This window comes from Cynara cardunculus, assembly GCF_001531365.2.
Source record: "Cynara cardunculus var. scolymus isolate 2C chromosome LG 10, CcrdV1, whole genome shotgun sequence".
Taxonomy (NCBI): Eukaryota; Viridiplantae; Streptophyta; class Magnoliopsida; order Asterales; family Asteraceae; genus Cynara; species Cynara cardunculus.
The window spans coordinates 18,056,452-18,078,371 of NC_037537.1; the positions used below are offsets into that span (position 1 = coordinate 18,056,452).

Below are 21,920 nucleotides of genomic sequence, written 5' to 3' on the forward strand. Positions count from 1 at the left end.
TATAAAGAGTCTATTAGGACACTTAGAATTTGAGAGTGTCCTATAGATTTTGTTGTAGTGTATGTTTCAGGAACGTGACGTAAATTAGGAATTCGATTGAAGTTGGTAACTTATTTTTTTCACATAGTTGAGAAAAGCTTAAATCAAACCACTGTTTCAAATGAAATCACAAACAAATAATATATTGTTATTACAATCCATCAACAATCATTTTAAAGCTCTCAAGTGTTCATTATGTGTGAAGTAAGTGTTCTTCAATTTCCTTGCAGAACATAAGCTATCTGTCCATCCTCTTTCTTCTATGTCAAAGGTTTTCCATTTTACTGAACCAGGAATGTTGCCATCCAGAAACCTGACACAAAAAAGTGAGTAAGAGAAAGAAGTGTAAGATCATTAGGAATCATGTAGTCACTCTCTCCTGCTTCTTAATATCTGTTTCGACTGCCGTGGCTTCAATTTTTTCATCCTCACTCATAGCTAATATCGTGCTTAATTAGCTTCCCTAATCAATGACGCTGCAATCTCCCCGTCACATGCTAGATTTTGAATATTGTCGTTCTATCTTCATTCTCTCTGTCCTCTTTATGCATTATATATCCGAGCTTTCGTTCTTGCATCATCTTTACTTTCCAAAGAAGTTGGTATTGAGGCAAACAAACTGAGACAAGAATCTTAAAGTTAGGACCTTCCCAGAAAAGCTTAAAAATCACTAAGGGAATTTTGCAATGCAAAATGAACAAGGAGGAAATGAGAACCTTTTGTTGAAAGAAAATGATAGCATACCTAATATTCCCAACTAGAATACCAGTCCCCCACGGTACTGTTTAGGTCACCCAGCCAGCTCTTGACATCATCAATCACTGCATACTTTAGTTTTGGTGTGGTCACCGAACTTCCAGAGAAAGTATGCATTTCTGGGCAGTTCTTGACGATCACCTGCGTTAGTTCTGCCATTTCCATGTCACATTTAGTGTGAGAGAAGTAATTAAGATTTGGCAGAAATGCAAGCTTCACTTCTTCCAATTTGCCAAGAGAAACAACTTCTTTCATTTTTTCATTTTTGTGCTCATCTTCCACTACTTCCTCCATCATCTTGCAACTGGACACATCTAGAATCTGAAGATTTGGAAGACCTTTGAATGTGTAAAAAGAGCACAGATTTCTCAATTTTGGACACTCGCTAACAAAAACACTTTTCAAGTTTCTGATTTGTACCCCTTCGGAACCCCACACCTGTTCGAGTGAATCACACTTCTCCACATCTAACTTTTCCAGACTAGGAAATAGTGTTTCCAATTCTGATGGAAATATGTTGATCAGTTTGTGACATTTCTCCACTCTAAGAGATTTTAGTTTACCAAACTGACTTGTGGGAAGTTGGCTGGACCATAACTCCTCAACACTGTCCAGTTCAGACAATTCAAGTGTCTCCAGACTAGGAAAAGTGACCTAACACAATATAACCAGCTCATATTAAAAGAGTTCATGTTGCAAGACAATTCATAGACATCGCAAAAACATACCAATTAAGTAGATTGACAGATCTGTTTCGAAGATACATGAAGTTGAAACATCTTTTTGAGCTAATTAATATAAGCAAGAATATGGAGTACTATATAATTTTTTCCTTAAACTGAATAAAGGGCTAGTTTGTTCGAGTATGCGCACCTTCATTACCAGTTCATGACTTGATGAACGAAAAAAGTGGATCAATTAACATATTTATGTAAGTTCAATTCATACCTTGTCATTAAAGACCGAGGATGTGTGAGCAGTAGTCTCTTCAGGACAGAAAGTTCTGAAATGTGTTAGCCAACGAAGTCGTAAAACTCTCAATTGGGGAAACTGAACATGCTCAACCCCTTGGCAGAAAAAGGTGAGCCTATTCAATCCAAAAAGGATTACTTCTTTTAATTGAAGGAACACAATCGTTTCTCCCATTGTAGTTATGGAATGTCGTTGGATTGAAATCACTTCTTCCATCATGTGACAGAATTGAATATAGAGTCCTTGTAGGTGCACTAGATTAGGAAGGTGACCGCACCAAACTTCCTTAATATTGTCAATGTTGCTGATTGTCAATTCAGCCAATCTTGAAAATTCAACCTACATAATTTTAGATTGTACATGTGTCAAAGAATATTTTTAAATTAAGCAAATCTGCAAAGATTTAGCATGATGGATAATAGATCTTACATAAAAAGCACAAAGTTGCAGCTGGCAATGACATATTAGGTAACTGGGAGTAATATGTCATATGTTTAACAAAGAACATATGTAACTTATGAAATTTATAACAAAACCATATTAGAAAGTTTCAGGAAGCATATTAACTTAACAAAATTCGTTGAAACGTAATACAGTGAATATATGTTCATCAACACTCAGATATTTTTTTGAACACTTGAAAACTTAAAAGTCTAAATGATTAATTCACCAAGACGTTCCTCAATCTCCATTGTTGATAAAATGAAACAACTGCAACAGGTGCAAGTAGGATACCCCAAATCCTACCATATAGAGAAACCAATTAAAGACAGCAATTTTACACTCAAGAAACGAAATTTCTTGTGTGAATCTGGGATGCTCGTACGATACTCATACTTCACAAAGATCAATGCCAACTTGATTTTAACTAGAGGCAGATAATATAAATGAGGAAAATTTTCTTCTAATCAAGCATACTAAAAATCTAATATGCCATGCTATGTTTAGATGAATACTGTAACTTTATTTCAAGTTGATAAACTACAAAGTAAAAAAATGTCATCATTGATGCTTTGCACGATTTCAGTTTCTATATATCTACTTCATCCAATAAAGAGTTTAGAAAATGCTCAAATTTGGCAATTTTAGTGTGCAATTGGCATGTAGAAGGAGATAAACCTTATTGTCAACCAGATAATGGAAGTTAGTGCCTTTGAGATTGCCCTTGGAAGCCGGATTGATCTCTTCAGGACAAAAGGTATGGAAATTCGGTAAATATTCAAGCTTTAGAACTGTTAGCTGCGGAAACTCAACTTGCAGGTTGAGACCATGGGAGAAACAAGCGAGGCTTACATAGTTGAGGATTAGTTCGGATAACTTCGGGAACACAATCTTATTTTCAATGGTACTTGCCAATGCCGAAGGCCTTGGGTTGAAAATGACTTGTTCCATATTTGTACAATATTCTATGCGAAGGCTTTCCAGATGCACCAAGTTTGTTGCTACTGACTGTGTAAACAGATAGGTAATTACAGGTAAAACAGACAGATGGATCTTGCGTAATCTAGAAAATGATCTAATTGGAAGCCCTTGGCCATCATGACGTAGTATTCCTCTTAAATGCCACATTTTTTCCATACGCAGTTTTTCCAAATTAGTAAAGACACCAGCACTATTTGATGTATAACTGGAATCTGAAAGATACTCTGTCCCTTCACTGTTGCAGCATTCGACGGTTAAATTCTTCACTTGCTGAAAACCAGAAGGAACTAGCTCCTTCAGAGCAGTTTTTATACCATCTCCAGTCAAGAATACAATCTCAGTGTTCATCCGCAACAACTTGTCGATGCCACCACCTAAATGTCTATCTGTAATCTCAAGCTTCAGCAATAAGATCCTCTTATTGAAGGAACGTGATTTTTCAAGATGAACTCCTACAGAAATTACATACCTTTGTAGCTTTTCAAAAAGACCTTTTTTAGGGAGGAAATTTGAAGATTTAATGCGAATCCCTAAATATTTCAAATTAGTCAAGGATTCTAGCTCGGTGAGGCTTGTATCACCTTCTTCTTCATCTCCCCACCACTTCGATCCAGTGTCTAGTTCTTCTAGTTGAGACAAGTTTGAGATGACACCAGGTGAGATCCTTTCAAGCCAACGACAACCACTCATGTCTAGCAGCCTCAAATTAGCAAATTTTCCTATCTCCATTGGCAACTCTGTAATATCACAATTTCCCAAGCTTAGTATTTCAAGATTCACAAACTCCTCCGTCTTAATATCTCCAATAGTTTCCATTTTGCAGTCCATAGACAGAGCGAAAATATCTCTTGGCAAAGAAGAGAGGATTGATGAGAATGATAATAGTGACAAATTCCACAATTCAACAACTCTCACCTTCTTCATCGTCTCAAACATGGTATTCAATTTCTCTAAAGAGAGCTTTGGGCATGCAAGTTGCAGAAGTTCAAGTTTTTGGAAACTCAATCCACGTGAAGGAAGCTCAGATATCTCATTTGACACAACTGAAACGGCTTTGTATTGTCCATAGGTCATGCCTCTAGGCCATTTGTCCTCATGCATCACCACTGCACTGAATTGTTCCATGTTTGGTTCCAATCTAGATGCAACTGATATACCCACAGCACGTACAACATTGTGTACCTTCACAGTAGACTTCCTATCTCCACTTAACAATAGAAAACGACTTCTAAGTTTATCAGTGAGTGCGTGTACTCTATCTCTTGCTTGTATTATAAAGTCAATGTGTTTAAAGAACTCTAACCCAAATCCACAACGTACTAATGCTTCAAGGGGGACATTTGCATATTCTGGATATAGACAACATAAGAGGAAGAGTTTCTTGGCTTCTTCATCCTCCAAAAGATCATAACTTGCTTGCAGAGATTGATAAACATCTTCCTTCACACCTTCAATATTTGTTGGTACAACAGACCTCTGCAGTTTTAATAATGTATCCTTCCACACTTCTTTCCTTTTGTCCTTCAGTGCCCTACCGAGGCATACTATCGCAATAGGTAAACCACCACACTTTTTTGCAATTTCAGACGCAATTTCACAGAGATCAGGATCATCTTGCAGATCATCACCAACCATCTCTCCCAGAAGACTCCATGCTTCTGATGGTGTTAATATATCAAGTAATAGAACATCTTCGCATCCCATTGCTTTGCAGGCATCTTTGCTTCGTGACGTCAAAATTACCTTGCAATTTTTGTATTCTTTTCCGAAAGGAATTCCAATATTCTTCAAATCAATGTGTTTCCATATATCATCAAGTATCACAAGATTTCCCTTCCTGCTTTGGAGTAGCCGTCTCCATAATTCATTCGCCCTTCCTTCTAAAGTCGTGGCTTTAAATCTTAAGCCCAACCATTTTGCTAGATCTTCTTGAACCTTCATCAGATTGTGTTCTTTGGACACCACTGCCATTGTGATCTCATCAAACAATTTCTCCCCTTGTACACGCCTGGCGACTTCCTTCACCATTGTTGTCTTTCCTGATCCTCCCATACCACATATACTAATAATTTGTTTTGTGTCATCCTTTAGCAACTTCATCAACTGATCTATGATTGGTATTCTTGATTCAAAGTTTCTAAAATCTCCTATAGATCTGTCTCCTACTGCTAGCGGAGGTGCTGGGTAGGATATTTTATGAAATACTTCAGCTTTTAGTGTTGCAGCCTTCTGAGTCTTCCTCTTTGCCTTTTTGCTTAAGATGTAACGTTTTTTGATGTCTGGAAACCAACCATTCAGGATACCCTTGTTTTCTCGAACTTCAATTTCGAGGAATCTCATAGACTCTTCATAAATTACCTCCACACTTGTAAACCACTGCTCAACTTCAGGTGCAACAACGTCTCCGTTTCTTCTTGCTTCTTCCACTTCTAGCGTGATTCCTTCTGATTTGACCATTAACTTCTCCACTTGTTGCTTTAGACTTTCAACATAGTTGTGGTAGTAAAGCACGTATCCCAGATGACGGCGAGTCTCAGCAATCAGCTTTTCTCCAATTTTAGCTATAAGATTACCCGCACAACCAATCACCACCTCCACCATTTCTGGAGAAGTTAGATTTGCAATAGCCTCAAAGATCCCCCTGATGAAACAAAAAGAGCAATTTATGATAACGTACATCAAACTGTTAGACCACAATTCATTTGTAATTTTAGTATTCCCTAATTAAGATAATGTGAGAACAATGATAAAACTGCCATCCCACCGACAACTTATAGGTGTGGGTGTTCACAGTATAATCAATCATCTTTTGCTTCATATAAAAAAATTAGAATAGTTTTACATCCTCATTAGCTCAGTGTAGAAACTGAAGTGTTCAATGATGAAGTTGTATGATAATTTATGATAACTTTGCATGTAGGAGCGACTACAGCCAAGAAAGCAATAGAGATGCTCTCTTTCAAATGGTTTAACAAGGCAAGGGAAATCTTTATCGGCCCTCTTTAAGGCGAATGCAAATTTTACATACAATTAAAAGAGCTAGTACTGATCTCTCATAACTTCCCAAGAGTACTCTTGGCAGTTGTAAATCAACAAAGGAGTAATGGGAAAACCTCAACATACTATTGTAAGCATTAACAAACCTAAAGATCTAGATTCTATGACAGAGGATAAACGCAAGGACTAGATCACAAGCCCGTGAAGGAAGACTAGAAAAGAAACATAAAGAGTCTTGGGTTGTGTATCATATCTTATAAATAAATGTTGAAATATGATTCGAATTTCCAGCACCTATTTCGGATAAGTTCTAAGCTCCTACGTCTTTAGTCCTATAGCATAGGATAAGCTCTGATTATATTAAACACTCCTATTCAAAATCATTATGTACACATATAAATAGATCCCTTGTTAGCTGCAGGGAAGAACGTAGAGAAGTAGAAAAAGTTCCCTTGCATTGTTGTAACTCCCTTCGTATTCGCTATAGTGAAATCATCGGTTGTGCCCATGGGTTTTCCCTTAAAAGGGTTTTCCACGAAAAGTTATATATGTTCTTGGTTGTATTGTTCCTTCCTATTAATCTTATAATCATTAGCAATAAATAACCATATATACTAACAAATGAAATCCTTTAATCAACTGTAATAAAGTAAACTTCATAGAGAAACTATAGTTGTTGCAAGCTTACATGTCAACATCATTGATATGAAGCTATCTGATGTAGGACGAATGGTTGTAGATATAGCTAGAAGAGAAGATTAAGCATTGTCAGACCAAAACTCCGCAAGCCTCCATGTCAGTGTGGACTTCGGGAACTCGTTTTGGGCATCAAAAAGCATTTTAATGTTTTTCAGCATTTTCTAATTTCTGGCTTCTTTTGTTTTTGATCCGTGGGTTTTATGTATGATTGTTAATTTGTTTCCCTAGTGCTTGAACTATTCGAGGATTCATTGCTCAAGTTATTAAGTGGTTCAAGTATTGTTTGTGGGTTTATGCATCAACGGAGAGTGTTGTACTTGCCGTGGCAGACCTATGAAGCCCCGAGTGAGGTCTGTGTACCCATTCAACTTATTTTCACAAGTAGAATTTTTTTGTAGGTATGAAAAGTGCACCCTGTAAACTTTGATGGATGTTCCGTGATATTAGAAAATATAAGGAACATCTACTAGAAAACCGGAAAAAAAAATCCTTTGAAATCAACCAAAAAAATCCATCGAAAAATCAACAAAAAACCCGAAAAGTCTCGCGAAATCAACCAAAAAACAACTCTTGAAATGTGTAATTCGGGTAAAAACACATTGAGCAACTTTACGGGCCTTGATGTGCACACGCTTGGCAAAATCTTGGGTCAGCCGTTGGGTGGATATTTTCTTGTGACTTTGAGGGTTTCTGTGTTATTCGGGACCTTTTGGGATCAACTTATGGACATTAGTGGTTGATATTTTCCAATTCGAATTAACTAGCAACTCCAATCGACTTATGTGATGTTTGCCATATTGGTCTGATGTGGATCGATATTAAATGGGTTTGATAGGACATTTTAGAAAAGTAAATCGGTTTGAGAACTCTAAAACTTTTCTGGCGGAATTTCGACGGAATTTAATTTTTTATTTAAGAAGTTAAATTCCGTCGGAAATTTTAAAAATAAAATTTTCTTTTAAAAATAGTTTATGGAAGAAAATAAAATACAAAAACATTTTTGTAAATAATTTCCAACGGAATTCGTATATATAAATAATTAATTAGAATCCATCGGAAATGATAGTTAATTAACATTAATTAACTTTTTTTTAAAAAAAATTAGACCAATTTGTGACTGATTTCCAACGAATTTGTGACGGTTTTTAAAATAATAAATAAGTAAAAAATCCATCATAAATTCGTCAGAGAAGTTATTGAGATAATTTTTTATTTATTTATTTTTAAATTCAATAACAGATCTATGGTGGAAGTCGACAAATGTTGACTTATCTTTTTTTAGTTTTTCGAGATCCGTTGGAGTTGGAAGTTTTCCAATGTAAAATCCGCCAGAAAAATCTGTCGGTGACACCCAGTTTTTTAGTAATGTAAAGAATCACATTAAAAAGGTTGTATTCGTGCTAACCAATTGTAGTCACTAGCTCATATTACCGCAAGATGTAACTGTGAAAACAAAAAGTCACAAGATCTAGGATAAACAAATTAATGGCTTGCTTTTCCAGACGACGATGGAATCTTGTGTGATTAAAACCGTCAATGTTAGAATCAAGTGAGAACTTGACAGAATGACTCAAATTGTAAGTTTACGTATAATTAATTACTTGTAGCCGTATGAAATAGGTGACTTTTCATTGCTTGACCCTCCATAATCCCATGGATATAAGTGTCTCACCAAACTAGGGTTTATATGGAAAATGATATGTATTATTGCCAAGGTTCTAAAAGGTGTGGGGCGTGGCATAATGACAAGGTCAAGTCTCAAGCCTTAGGAGCCACACGGTGAGGCCATGACGTTTTTCAAGACGTGATTTATGGCGAATTTTTTTAATATCATATGCATAATTATATGTATACACATATATTTTATACTATTACTAAATGAGTCAAATGATATTAAGCAATTTGAGTTAGATTATATACTGAACAATAAAATGTAAGACACTAAAAATGTAAGAAAATCAAATGTCGCGTTACACAAACCATACATTGACCCACGGAATGTCATACAGTTAATATGACGTTATACACAAGTCGTATGGCATGATGCGCCATATTGGTTACCGTGGGATAATACTTAATATCTTACACAATATCTAATGTGTGTGGCACAAGTCGTATACATATATATATATATATACATATATATATATGTATATATATATATATATACTACCTTATATTTCATTCATATAAAAACTCTTAAAAACAAGTCATCAAGCACAAAGTAAACCATTTTATGCAAGAAAGTCAAAAAATTGTTGATGCCGTGATCTTTTAAGGTTAGTTTTTAGATCACTTTAATAGAAGTTGACTTTTGAGATTTACTTTTTCATGTTTGTGTTTCGAATTTGTATTCCACACTCTCTCCCAATAACATCGTCCCACTCTCACACCCTTCCCGCTCCTAGAACGGCTCATGCTCTCTCTAAGTTTCCTCGTTTCTTCGATCGTGAACATCGCCTCCTCTCTTCACAATCTCGACGGCCATCGAGTGAAATCGAAGGAAACACCACTGACCATAATGAACCTACCTACTTCTCATCAAAAAGAAGGAACAAGTATAATGTTTGGGTTCAAGGTTGGTGAACTCATTAGGTTAGGGTTCTAGGTTTGCTAAAATCATTGTTACCATTTCGATTATGAAATACTTGTATCACTTTCGATTTCAACGGATCTATATTTTCTGATTCCATTTCTGTTTCAATTACCCGGTTAGTTTTTGCTGCTGATTTGATTCATTTGAATGATGGTTCATTAATTTCATGTTTTTAGTGGTCTATTTGGTAGTCTTGTTTTGATTTGGGTCATGTATTTGTGTTGCAGCCTAGAAATCTGGGGTGAAATGTCATATGTGAAAAATGGTTCGTTAATTTATGTATTTGTGGTTTATCGATCTATTTACCGATTGAAGGCAATGACCCTTACTCTTACAATAGGCGAATTGTTCTACCACTGCAAGCACATGAACTCTCTCTCATAGATAGACTACCGGCTAGAGGAATGAAGATCGGTCTTACTCTTTCAATCAAGGAAAAAGGAAAACCAATTATTTGAGTTGGGAAAGCTCTTCGAAGAAAAGAACTTACCGCTATAATGGCTAAGCGAATACGCACAGACCCTAAAGAAGATACCCTCGCTCAAACCTGAGTCGAATTCCCTTTGGACGAATTCAAAGGCCCTGATAACACTATAATCTATACTCGTGACTAAGGGTAGTTTACAAAGGTAGTTAGGGGTTGTTCAGTTCATTTTCATTATGTCATGTATGGATAAAGATGTATGTATTGATAAATTTGTCTGTGTGATATTTGATAAGTCGTTATTTGGTTGTTATGCTGAATAAACAATCTGAGTGCTTAAAATGACTATTTTACCCTTTGTTTTATATTAAACATTTGTAAATCAAATTTTAGAAACAAAAAATTGAATCAAAACATAGATACAAGATCTTTAACCAGAGCCTAAATAGCAAAAGAACTGATGTAGCCAAACCAATCGATTAAAGAACAAATAACAAAAGAACAATATCAAGATGAAGACGTTGTATCCTCCAAATTTTTAACCCTACGAACATGTCACCCATACCTAAACCAAAAGAGGTAAACAAGAAGCCGAATTTTGGGATGCAATAATCCAACTCTTTGTTCTTTTAAACAAAAACTGCAACACCAACCGTAAGAATACATCTCTACTGATTCTATTATCTCCATTGATTCATATGATTCTAATCATTTTCTTGGATTCTTTGCTTAATCTTTTCATCATTTCTATATATTTGGCTTCCACATTTTGTTAATCTTGAATGAGGAAGCCACATGGTTGATATTCTATGTTTATGACTGGCTTACTGCCCGATCTTCATTGGATAACTTTCTTGTCGTTGCCAATTAATGATTTTGCACATGATAATAGTCTCTATTACCTTACGATGATCATAAACGTGCATGCGAGGAACATCATGGGGTGATTACCAGACCCTTTCAAAGTCTTAGTTTTTTTGACTGATATATGAATTCCTACCAAGTTTTTAGATTGATATATAAATTTCTACTTTAGCTTTTATGGTTAAAAAGTTTGTGATTTAAACTTGTACGAGTCATTACAACAAAATCGAGTTTATAGGAGACACTCTCAATTTCTAAGCATCCTAATAGACCTCTTTATAATACTTAGTTTATAGGACCCAAAAACAACGTGTTCTATCTAAAAGCGTTGTAATAAGTTTATATAACGTTTTTTGATGTCCTAATAAGTTTTTTTAAGGACACTTTTAATATAAATCGTCTTATTAGCAACTTTATAGGACACTATTTGAAAAATTGTCCTATAAAAACAAATGTCCTATAAAAAATTGAGTTTATAGGATACTTTTGAGAAAGTGTCCAATAAAGTTACTAATGCTACACTTTATATTAAAAATGTCTTAAACTTTGTTAAGACGCCCAAAAGCGTCATATAAACTTATTACAACACGATAGGACACTTTATATAATGGTCTTATAAATTAAGTTCTATAAAGCGGTCTATTGAGACACTTAGAGATTGAGGGTGTCTTATAAACCCAATTTTGTTGTAGTGAGTGACATAGAAAGATGAGGCAATAAGTAACGAGTAAGAAGTCATTGGCCCAAAAGATGCAAGTTAGTGGATGTTATTCACAAGCAAAAGTTGTTATGGTCTCAATGTTCAAGGTCTTGAAACCACTACAAAGCAAGTAAGATTGTTATTAAGGCTCTTACATGGATTTTCCATTAGAAATATGCTTCTGTATGTCGTATTGTACTGTATAACTTTGGGAGGATGCTCCCTTATTGTTATGGGTTTGAAAATACCGCTATCCAACTATTCCATTAAAAATCTATGACGATTCGGTCATACTAACCTTGAAAAGGAAGTTATGCTAAGAAACGTAAGAAATATCTCCACTCTTAGACTGATAATTGAATGTCAACACTAATGAAATGCACAAGATCAATTCTCTAGTGCAATTCATGGGTGGACATGAGATTAAAAGTGCTCAATGGTCCAAATCTCTTGTTACACTTCTCAACATAACTTTCCGTCTCACACGATCCTTCGTGTGTATGTGTATTCTGCAGCGGGTGTATTATGTATACTGCAAAACACATCCACATATGTACAAAAGAGTACCACAAATTCCATGCATAGACTTATATTGTGTTCTTGGTGAAAATAAAATCAACAGAAAAAGAGAGAACATACCTTTTGAAGCAAGTTGATCACCTTCCAAGTAAACTTATTTTAAATTCCAAAACCTGTATAACCAAATATAATAAACATTAAGAGATGGCACCGAAACGCAAAATGAATGCAAATACAATTTAATTGATAAGTAGCCATAGCAAATGCTCCGTGAGAGATTTCATTATAAGCAAATTCATGCATTTTTACGAGCCGATATCCTGAATATCGAGGGTACAAGTGAATTCGAGGATGTGTTTAGTTTTGATTCATTCATATTGGGGCAATCTCCAGTCTTGTATAGGCATATTCCATCAGTGTCAAGAAACTGGCCCTCAGGATATGACCTACTTCTACGTACATAGGATCCATATAGCCTTTTAAATTCTGTTTCATGTTGGAATAACAACTTTTGATTAGGATCAAGATTCGGAAACATTTACCATTTCTTTTAGCGTCATCGCTGCTGCTCACCTATGAAATCTTGGCTGATGTGCATTTGTACCAGCATTTGCACTACAAAGAAAACTCAAAGATTTAGACATTGTTGATTCGTCTAATAATTAAGATTCATCGAAATAAGTTCATACCAACAGATTGAGCCACAAAATCCAAGAAACTACTAAGCGATTTGTTTTTACCAGTGTTCACATGAGTTCTGCCTCCTGTATCGTTGGCATGAACACGAAAGTGCTTTGAGATGTGTCGTTGTAGGACTCGAAAAAAGTGTAATTAAACGGCTTGTGGATCTTCTCCAATTATGTTGGGAGGAATGCACAACCTCTGTGGATTCTTATTTGGGTTCTTACAGGTAAAGGGTAGAAGAAGGGTGGTAGCATAAATTAGTGGAATGAGGCTATATACAAACGAAGGCAAGTCACTTGTTTTGCACAAGTTATCAAGGCTGCAAGATTCTTCAAACTCACTTCCCTTTTCCTTTATCTTTTTCTTTTTAAAACAGTACATTTTTTGTGTGGAAAATTACGTGCAAAACCTAAGCACTTTCATTTTAACAAATATACTTTTTTTTTACTAACATGGATATCTAACCCGCTATGCGAGCCGACTAATCTCAGGACGACCACATGCTTTGCAGATAGCCCGTAGTCACCGCATTATATTTGAACCTCCGTGGCCACATGAAGATTTTTATTCCTCCTTGGATACGAAAGTTTGTATTTTTGAAAGAGTGTTACCAAATGAAAATCGATTACATGTAGCCTCTAGCTAGGTACGTTTTCAGTTATTCTTTCCTTTTTATTCATTCGTATCCGTGAATAACCTTTATATATTATGTAAGACATGTGTTGATATGATAGCAATCAAATAGTTGATTCCGAAGCATTACATTTATACATTTGTTTGTGATAACCGACAATCATGATTTAGAAAGTAGACAAAATAAATCAAAATGTAACGAATTTTGTCTTAGTTCTTAGTAAGTGTAATGATCAAACTTTTTCTCTATTAATTCACTAACTATATAACACACGTTCAATTTCTTTTATTAGTAATTATTTTACCTGATAAACATGTTTTCAGTCTATATGACACCCATAGCTAGATCCATGTCGTAGAGAATGGGATCAACAGGCCCGTCAACGTTAAAAAAATATTTTTCTATTTTTAGAATTTCTTTTACCCCACAATCCTTTCACCTCATATACGGACCTAGAGGGGTGGTTAGGTGGCACGTGCCACCGTATTGTTCCTCCGTGGTAAAGTAAAAAAAAATTAGGTTCGTGAAAGATGCAACCGTTTTATATGGTGCCACCGTATCTAAAAAATTTTGGATCCATCCCTGTTTCACCTTTTGGTTTTGATGTGGTATATTTTCATGTAATCAATACTAAAAACATAATTTGATAAATCGACATCGATATCATCAATACTTACAAGATCTTGGTTAGTGATCAGAACTGTAGTGAAAACGAGTCGAATGTCTATAACTGAAAAAAAATATCATCGTCACAATGATTAACAATTAAGGCAAATTTGAATGCATTTTGGGGTTGCAAAAATTTGAAACGTCTTTTGGTATATTACAGGAAAGTTCTCTCTGTCGCAATGATTCTAACAATGGCATCGTCGTTATTATGAGTACATTTTTGTAGTATGTGTGCAATTCAAGTATTTATGTAAGGTACTTTAACTTAATTTGAAACTTGGAGAAACTTTGTTCTTAAAATAGCTTAATTCCTTGATATTCTTGTCTTGTTCAATGGAAAAGATGGACATTCTTTTCTTGATTTGAAGCATTGGAAATGTGTTACATAATACATCTAAAGTTAATGCATATTTTGACTTTAAAGGTCAAATTAGTTCTTCCATCCATATGTTACTTGGGTTTGGTTGGATAGGTTTGATTTATGCTAAAAAAGGAAGAGATTTGATGACATAATTTATTGAAAAATATATTATAAATAAAAATAAAAATAATTTTAAAAAATTAGGATAATTATTATTTTGAATGTGGTAAAATATTCTGTTAAGGATATAAATGTAAGAAAAATATTATTATATCTTTTAGTTTTATTTATTTTTTAATCTTAACTAATTTATAAATTTTATTAAATTTTATATGATTTTTTCACTATTTTTAGGCACTTTGATAAGGTTTTCTTCACGTTTTTTTATCAAATATCACATGTGATATTCAGAATCAATCCATTTGTTTACCATTTTTTCTTTATTTCCGGGATCCATGTTTTGAACTTGTAGTTAGTCACGTTTAACATATAATCTCTTATGTATTACATATGATCTACTCTTTGAATTTATATATATATATATATATATATATATATATCACATATGATAATATACGTGTGAGTATAAGTTACGTATTATCGCATATGATAATACGTAACTTATACTCATATAATAATATTTGCATCACAATAAGATAGGGTGAGCAACAGAGTGGTCGGGTCGGATTGGGGTCTGAACTCACGAACCTGATCGGGTATCAGGTGAGAAAAACGGAGAACTCCGATATTTGCTGCCAAAACCTGCGGGTTTTGGGTCTAGGTGGGTTTCAACTCAGTTCCGATCGAGTGGCGGGGCCCACTTTAATTTTTTTCCCCAATTTCCAGCTACCTGTCTATTTCATGTATATTTCAATTCCAGTCCAGATTTCAATTCCAATCCATTTTTATAAAACACAACTACAAAATCTAATTGTTTAAGGAGGTAACATTAACTTAAATACTTAATCAAGTCAACAGAGCTCAAACGAAGTGTATAAGTTAAAATATAAAACAAAATACCAAAGTTTGAAATCCAAATTACCATCAAATGACTCAAAGTCTCAAACCATCAATCATCAAACCAAATTACCAAAGTTTATGAAATACCATTTTACCAAGATCCAAATACCATCAAATCTTCATGACAATCATCAATTATCTTCAAACTCTTTACTCTTCAATACATCAAGTCTTCAATCTTCAATTGGAATCGAACTATGATCGTCACAAACAACTCTTCCAATTCTTAAATTTGACAATTCTATGAGTTTATAAACATTAAACAGATTAAAAAGTGTAACCATAGATGATAAATATGAAAAGTGTAGCTTTCTCAAACTTCTCGATATCTTCTAATTTTCCTCAACCACAATTGGCTGAGTAGGGCCCCTTAACCTATCTTGCATACATAATGGTGCTTCTGCTATTTTAGGAGTTAGAGAACTCCTAAAACTATCCAACACCCTCCCAGTTGTACTAAATATATATTCAGATGTCACAGCTGAAAATGGCACACGAAGGATATCTCTATCAAATTTTGAAAGTATGGGAAACCTTTTACTATTTACTTTCCACCATCTTAGAACACCAAAGTCATTGCTATTATCATCAGATACATTTCAAGCTTCGTCTTTTTGTTTAGTAAGTCCGCACTTTCCATCTTATGTTTTTTTAATTGACTTTTTAATCTAGACTGGACCTTTCCAATGGGGATGAGATTTTCACATTTATTGGGTGGACATTTGATGATATTAGAAGGTTCGGAATCAAATGTAGAATATTATGCCACACAATCTTCAAATAAGGAAGTGAATTTAGACTTTACCTTCTCAAAACATTCTTCACCTTCATCTTTACCATACATCTGATTCAACTGAACTGGCATGTATTCAACTTTATCTCTTGGGTCCAATATGTTTGCAAAGAAGTTTATGAAATTTATCTTAGCTGGATCACCCCAATATCTATCAAACTTCTCTTTCATTCTTTAACCCATGTCTTGTTTATAAAAAAAACAAGATGATAGTTAAGAACTAAACAGAAAAGGAAGTAAGGAACATAAGTAAGAAAACTAGAAAAGGAACATAATTAAGTATTACATGTTCGGTTTTAGTCAGAGATTACATCAAATCTACAAGAATGCAACTCAAATCAAATATCTCAGATCGGTAAGAATTAGAATCACATAAAGAGAGCCCGAGATTCTCACTATCATCTCATAAAAGTTCTTCAGAAGGATTACGAGGCTCTCGATATATAGCCAATATATGTAAGCACAAAATCTTCACCCAAATCATCCTTCAGAGAGACATCATCATAGGACTTAATTTTTTTTTAAAAATCAATGGCATTACGAATCATCATGTAAGTTGAGTTCCATCTGGTAGGAACATCAAGGCATAAAGAACTTTTGTTTTCAGCCCCAAGCAAATCTGCCACTTGTCTAAACTTTTGAAGCCTAGCTGGAGAGCCCCTTATCCACCTAATACAATCCCTAAGCTTATTTATCATCATGTAAGTTGAGTTCCTTCTAGTTGTATGTTTCTATTGCATATCTCACCATAGTGCATATTTTCAATTTACTTATTTTCGTTGAGCATGTAAGAAAACCGTGAACTCATTAGGCGAAAGCTGACATTTTAGCATGCATCATTCAAGGGTGCTATAGCGGATAGCTGGAAGGGCAAAGAGAAGATTTAAGTATGACACGAGGCCGCTCTGTTAGCATTAAGTATTTTAGTTGATGAATTGCTTATCTTCTTTTAGTAGATTTTGGTGTCTTAGATTTTCGTTGTTGAGATTTTAGTTTGGAATTTGGATTATTATTTTTTTTGGATGATTTTACTGTTATGGATAGTAGTCAGAACCTTGATTTTTGGGTTGCGAGAGATTGGTTACCCCTACTTTAGTCTTGTTGAAGTGTTAAGGACATAGCTTTGTAAGGTCAGTTCAACAAGCAATAAAAGATGTTTTTTGAGGTTTTTCCACTTAGGGTCAGTAATTCAAGTATGCAAGGCCTCAGAAGATTCAAATGGTTGTTTGTCAGGGCCCCTATTATTAGTTGAGGTGCGTACAAATTGATCCAGACACCCACAGTGAATAAAAAAGTGTATGGGATATCATCTAGATAACCTAGCTAATTCATACTCAGAATTAAAAACCAACCAAAAAGATACATCCACCTGGTTTCTCTTGTTGAAAACTTATGCTTTCATATTTTACAAGTAATTAAGGTGTGTGTTTTTGGTGTCATAGAAAAACAAAGGGCTCATTTAACCAAATGCTTACCCGAGTAAGCGTTTACTAATACTCTTACTTACCTTACTGGGTAAGATTATAGTCCATCAAAATGATTTCGTATGTAACAATTTGCGTGGTAAATGCTAACCGGCTAAGAGACATTCTCTTACCTGATAAGAATCTTGGTCCTTGTGAACCATTAAGGTGATTTTTACTGCATAAGTGTTTGGTAAATGTTGATGAAATTAAAATAGGGTGAAGGGATGAACACTAGGCTACATGGATTAAACTAATTAAAAGCTTATTTTCTAATAGAAGGTAAACATCTACCACACAAAGAAAGAATCAACACCTCCCAATCATCAGCAATGGCTGCTAAATCCATCAAAAAAACTGCAAAATCTCGTTACATTCTTACGAAAAATCGATCTTCTGATATAACACGATCAGTTAGAAATTTCCTCAGGATTGTCAGAGGACTTCACGTAAAATCGGTTGAGCCGTTCCAATGATTTCTTGACCTGCAATATCATAAGCAGAAGTTTCTAATTTTAGAAACCTAGCAAATATCAAAATTTAAAAGACTAAAAGTATCGATATTTCATCTTCCCCAAGTTTACCTGATCGTCCCAATCTGTTCTCCATGTCAGATACACGAGCGCAAGTGTTTGAGTTACGATGCCACAAATCATTCCAACCCATATACCCTATCAAGTAACGTGAAGATCTCGATATTAATTCTAGAAAAGGAAAAGATAGATAAGCTCAATCTTAAATGTCATTTTCTTTTGTGGTAATATTGTACCTTTACTTGGAGATCCGTCAAATACCCGAGCAAAGCTCCCAATGGGATACCAATCACGTAAAAGCAAACGAGGTTAATGACTGCTACAATACCCTGCATTCCAGCTCCCACGGCCACGCCTGATGACACGAAGATTTCATGGGTTCAAATCATTACATAAAATAAACTCAGCTTGATGATTGATGAACATTAAGACACTATACTGTACCATAATAGAAAGGTCTTAATCTGAATAGAAGTTTATCAAAACTCTTTATAACAATAAGATTTTACAGGGTAATTTGAATCTTGAAAAAGGGTCTAGAACCATACCAAATAATTTCCTATAATAGAAAGTTCATAACTTTATTGAATCTCACTGTTGAAATCTTTGACAGAAGAAACAGCCTAGAAAATTACACTCAGTTTTACAAAACCCCTGATGACAACAATGCTTTTACTAATCACTAGTCAAAGTCTTGAAGAATAATGAACAGTAATACATATATATACTTTCCGAGAATAGAAAGTCTATAATTTAATGGGGTAGCTTTTACCAAATCCCTTGTGCAACAATATCTTAGAAAGTCCAGATCATGTGCAAAAGAATGCAGCATAATGAACAGCAACCCTAACTAATAGATCTCTCCCAGAATAGAAAGTTCATAGCTTAAGTGACTTTTTCCAAATCATGGCAAAAAGATCCAGCGCAATGAACAGTAACTCTAATCTTTCTCAAAATAGAAAGTTCCTAGTTTAACGACTTTTACCAAACCCCTAGTTAAAAACAAGATTTCACAGGCTCAAAATTGAGAAAACATCCACCAATATACACACTTCCTAAAAGTAGAAACTTAGAAATAAAATTTCAAAAGGTAGAATAAATTACCTGAGAGAACCGGATAAATGCTATTCAACAACACGGAGAAGGAAAGTAGTAGAGAAAGATCGGCTACAGTCTCTGCAACTTGTTCATCGTCTGTAAACACGTAAGCAAGTTTTTTGCCGAACACCAAGCAAAGAACAAAGAAGAACAACCCTATAGCGATCGAAGTTCCCAACAAGACTTTAATCGAGAACTTTGCAGCTTTAGCATTTCCTCTCCCAAGTTCATTTGCAACCCGCACACTGCATCATATCGAAAGATTATTCAAATAATAAGACCCCGAAAGTTAATTAATGTCGGTGTTTTAAATGGTTTGATTGATCAATCGATCACGTACCATGCTGCACCTAAGAACCCGAGGCTTATCATAAACTCCCATGCATTAATGTTCAAGCTGCAATATTCCAAAACATATTGCTTCAATTTCTTCAGATACTTGCAGTATATTAAGAAATGAAAAAGAGAAAAGAGGTATGAGTTTTATACCAAATGGAGAAGGCAGAAATGGCAACTTCTGCATTTGCCATGTATCCAGCAAGTAAGACTAGCACAGCATTGTACCATAGCTCCAAGCTGAAAAGAGAACAAGATAAAGAGTAGTTCAGTTTACAAATGCTCAAATGGTAGATGAAACAAAAACAAGCTTAACAAATTTAGTAAATTTGACTTTTGATGTCAAAATGATTCATTATTAACATCAAAATTCGTCTTAATTACTTAATCCTTGAGAAAACTGTGCTTAATGCTGATATCTTTTGCAAAAATCATACAAACTGCATAAGAATGGTGTTTGATTCATTACAAAATACGCATCAAAATTGAATTTGAAATCAAAGTAGTTTGACTTGAAAAGTCAAAACATTTATGTGATGCTTACCAGACCATGATACCAGATGACACTGAGAGTTTCACCACAGGAACCAAATCCTTAAAGGCAGCAACTGTGAACCCTTTCCATGAATAAGGACACCAACCACCAAAAATGTAAATAAACTCTCCGATAACAAGAAACCATGACGATATCGACAACGCAACCATCGCGCCTGGCACCCCAAATCCCATCTTATACACAAGCAGCCACGACAACGGGATGTGGATCGCGAACTGGAAGATCGAAAGCCACGCAATCACCATGTTCTTTAGCTGTGCTTGCAGAAACATTTGTATGGTCAAGCTGAACACGAAGTTGTAGACGAAAGGGATGAACCATAGAGAGATGTATCCACCGCTTATAGCTATGGACGGTTCTTCACCGAGGAGTCTGTATAATTGGGTCCCGAACACGAAAATTGGGAGCAAAACCGTCAAAGTAAACAAGTCGACGATCCAGGATCGTTGCAAGTAGATCCCCATCATATGGTGTTGCCCGGCTCCGAATGCTTGACCACAAAGAGTTTCGGTTGCACTCGACATTCCCAACTGTAATTAACTCTCTTGTTAAGGGACTCCATCAACAAATTAATAGTGTACTTTTTTCAAAGTTTTCTGGGTTCTACTGTTGATATTAATATCAACAGTGGAACCAGAAAACGAAAATTGATAAATGATTAACTTACAAGTATCCCATTGACAAATCGGACGCTTAAGGTTTGAACAAGAGCGTAGCCAGCAAGATCGATGTCACTTATATGACCGATAAACGATTGAGTGACAACAATAGTTCCGAATGCACAAACTCTTGATATAACACCGGGCAATGCGACCCTCCATATCTTTTTGGACTCGTTCCATACCCTCACTTTCAAGTCACCGTCTACCTCCTCTTCTTCATGTCGAAGTAGCTTTGTCTGAATTCCGTTATCCATTGCTATCTAAGCTAGGAATGAAAAATTATCGACTTGTTAGTCGTGTTAAAATCAGTGTTTTCGGACATGATTTAGTTCATGTATGGTGGGTAGTACATGGCTAACGGGTGTTTAACGATTATTCAAGCATTTAATAAGATACTCGACCTCGAACTTAGTAATTCTCGAGATCGAGTCGATTTTGAACATAAAATAAAGCTTGTTTTAAAACGATTTGAGCTCTGTAACACTAATCTTTAACTCGGCTCATTCAAAAGCTAAATTAAATTTATCGAGCTAATCAAGTCATCAACCCCTTAATATTTAAGTTAAACTCAAACATCGTAGTATAACTTAATTAGTTAAGCTAACCGTCATTAAGCACTAGTTAGATACATTATGTATAAATCATTTATTGATTCGTTTAATATATAAATTAGAAAAATTATAATTCTGTAACTTAAAAAAATATTTTTAGAAATTATTTTATTTGATTATCAGAGTAAATTTATTGAATTACATCAATAATAAAATGATGAAAATAAGTAATGATAGCTAATATGACTATAATAAATCAAGATAATTAAGACTAAATAAAAAAGTTTAATAAAATAATATGGCGAATAATAATTAATAAATAAATAGCTATAAATGACTCGTTATAACTAGAAGAAGACTCGCATAATGCAACGAGATACATCTTGATTTTAATATTTTGTTTTATTTTTTTGTCTCAATCAATGTTATAATATAGTTTTATGTGATTTTGAGAAAAAAAAATAATGTTTTTATATTTTAATAAAATATAAAGATATATCATAAAAACATAAAAAAAGTTTTTGATATTGATATCAAACTAACTATTTAAAATTTCTCTTTTTTGTGTATTT

The 21,920-nt window shown here is 34.6% G+C and overlaps 2 protein-coding genes across 2 annotated transcripts in view; both read right to left on the reverse strand.

Moving 5' to 3' along the window:
* Positions 1-604: 604 nt before the first annotated feature.
* On the reverse strand, positions 605-7,043 carry LOC112520068 (disease resistance protein RPS2-like). Its single transcript, XM_025128370.1, has 5 exons — positions 6,961-7,043; positions 2,887-5,830; positions 1,744-2,106; positions 784-1,449; positions 605-658 (listed from the first exon to the last, which is right to left on the reverse strand). The coding sequence occupies exons 1-4, from the start codon at positions 7,041-7,043 to the stop codon at positions 784-786; spliced, it is 4,056 nt and encodes a 1,351-aa protein (XP_024984138.1). The 3' UTR covers positions 605-658.
* A 10,724-nt stretch (positions 7,044-17,767) lies between these two features.
* The window catches only part of LOC112519280 (protein DETOXIFICATION 24-like), a 9,353-nt gene continuing 5,200 nt past the window's right edge, over positions 17,768-21,920 (reverse strand). The window contains exons 2-9 of the mRNA XM_025127320.1: positions 20,803-21,062; positions 20,124-20,665; positions 19,733-19,819; positions 19,584-19,640; positions 19,250-19,488; positions 18,382-18,500; positions 18,197-18,283; positions 17,768-18,097 (exon numbers count right to left, since the gene is read on the reverse strand). Of these exons, the coding sequence (XP_024983088.1) occupies positions 18,023-18,097; positions 18,197-18,283; positions 18,382-18,500; positions 19,250-19,488; positions 19,584-19,640; positions 19,733-19,819; positions 20,124-20,665; positions 20,803-21,051 (1,455 nt within the window). The 5' untranslated portion in view covers positions 21,052-21,062 and the 3' untranslated portion in view covers positions 17,768-18,022. The remainder of the gene's footprint in view (positions 18,098-18,196; positions 18,284-18,381; positions 18,501-19,249; positions 19,489-19,583; positions 19,641-19,732; positions 19,820-20,123; positions 20,666-20,802; positions 21,063-21,920) is intronic.

What these genes read in the sequence shown, in the direction of transcription:
- LOC112520068 (XM_025128370.1), bottom strand. Translation starts at nt 7,043, where the DNA reads ATGCTGAAAAACATTAAAATGCTTTTTGATGCCCAAAACGAGTTCCCG. An exon ending in ATTATCTGGTTGACAATAAG is followed by an intron (nt 2,107 to 2,886) that starts GTTTATCTCCTT and finishes AAAATTATGTAG; the next exon opens with GTTGAATTTTCAAGATTGGC. An exon ending in CCTCGGTCTTTAATGACAAG is followed by an intron (nt 1,450 to 1,743) that starts GTATGAATTGAA and finishes ATATTGTGTTAG; the next exon opens with GTCACTTTTCCTAGTCTGGA.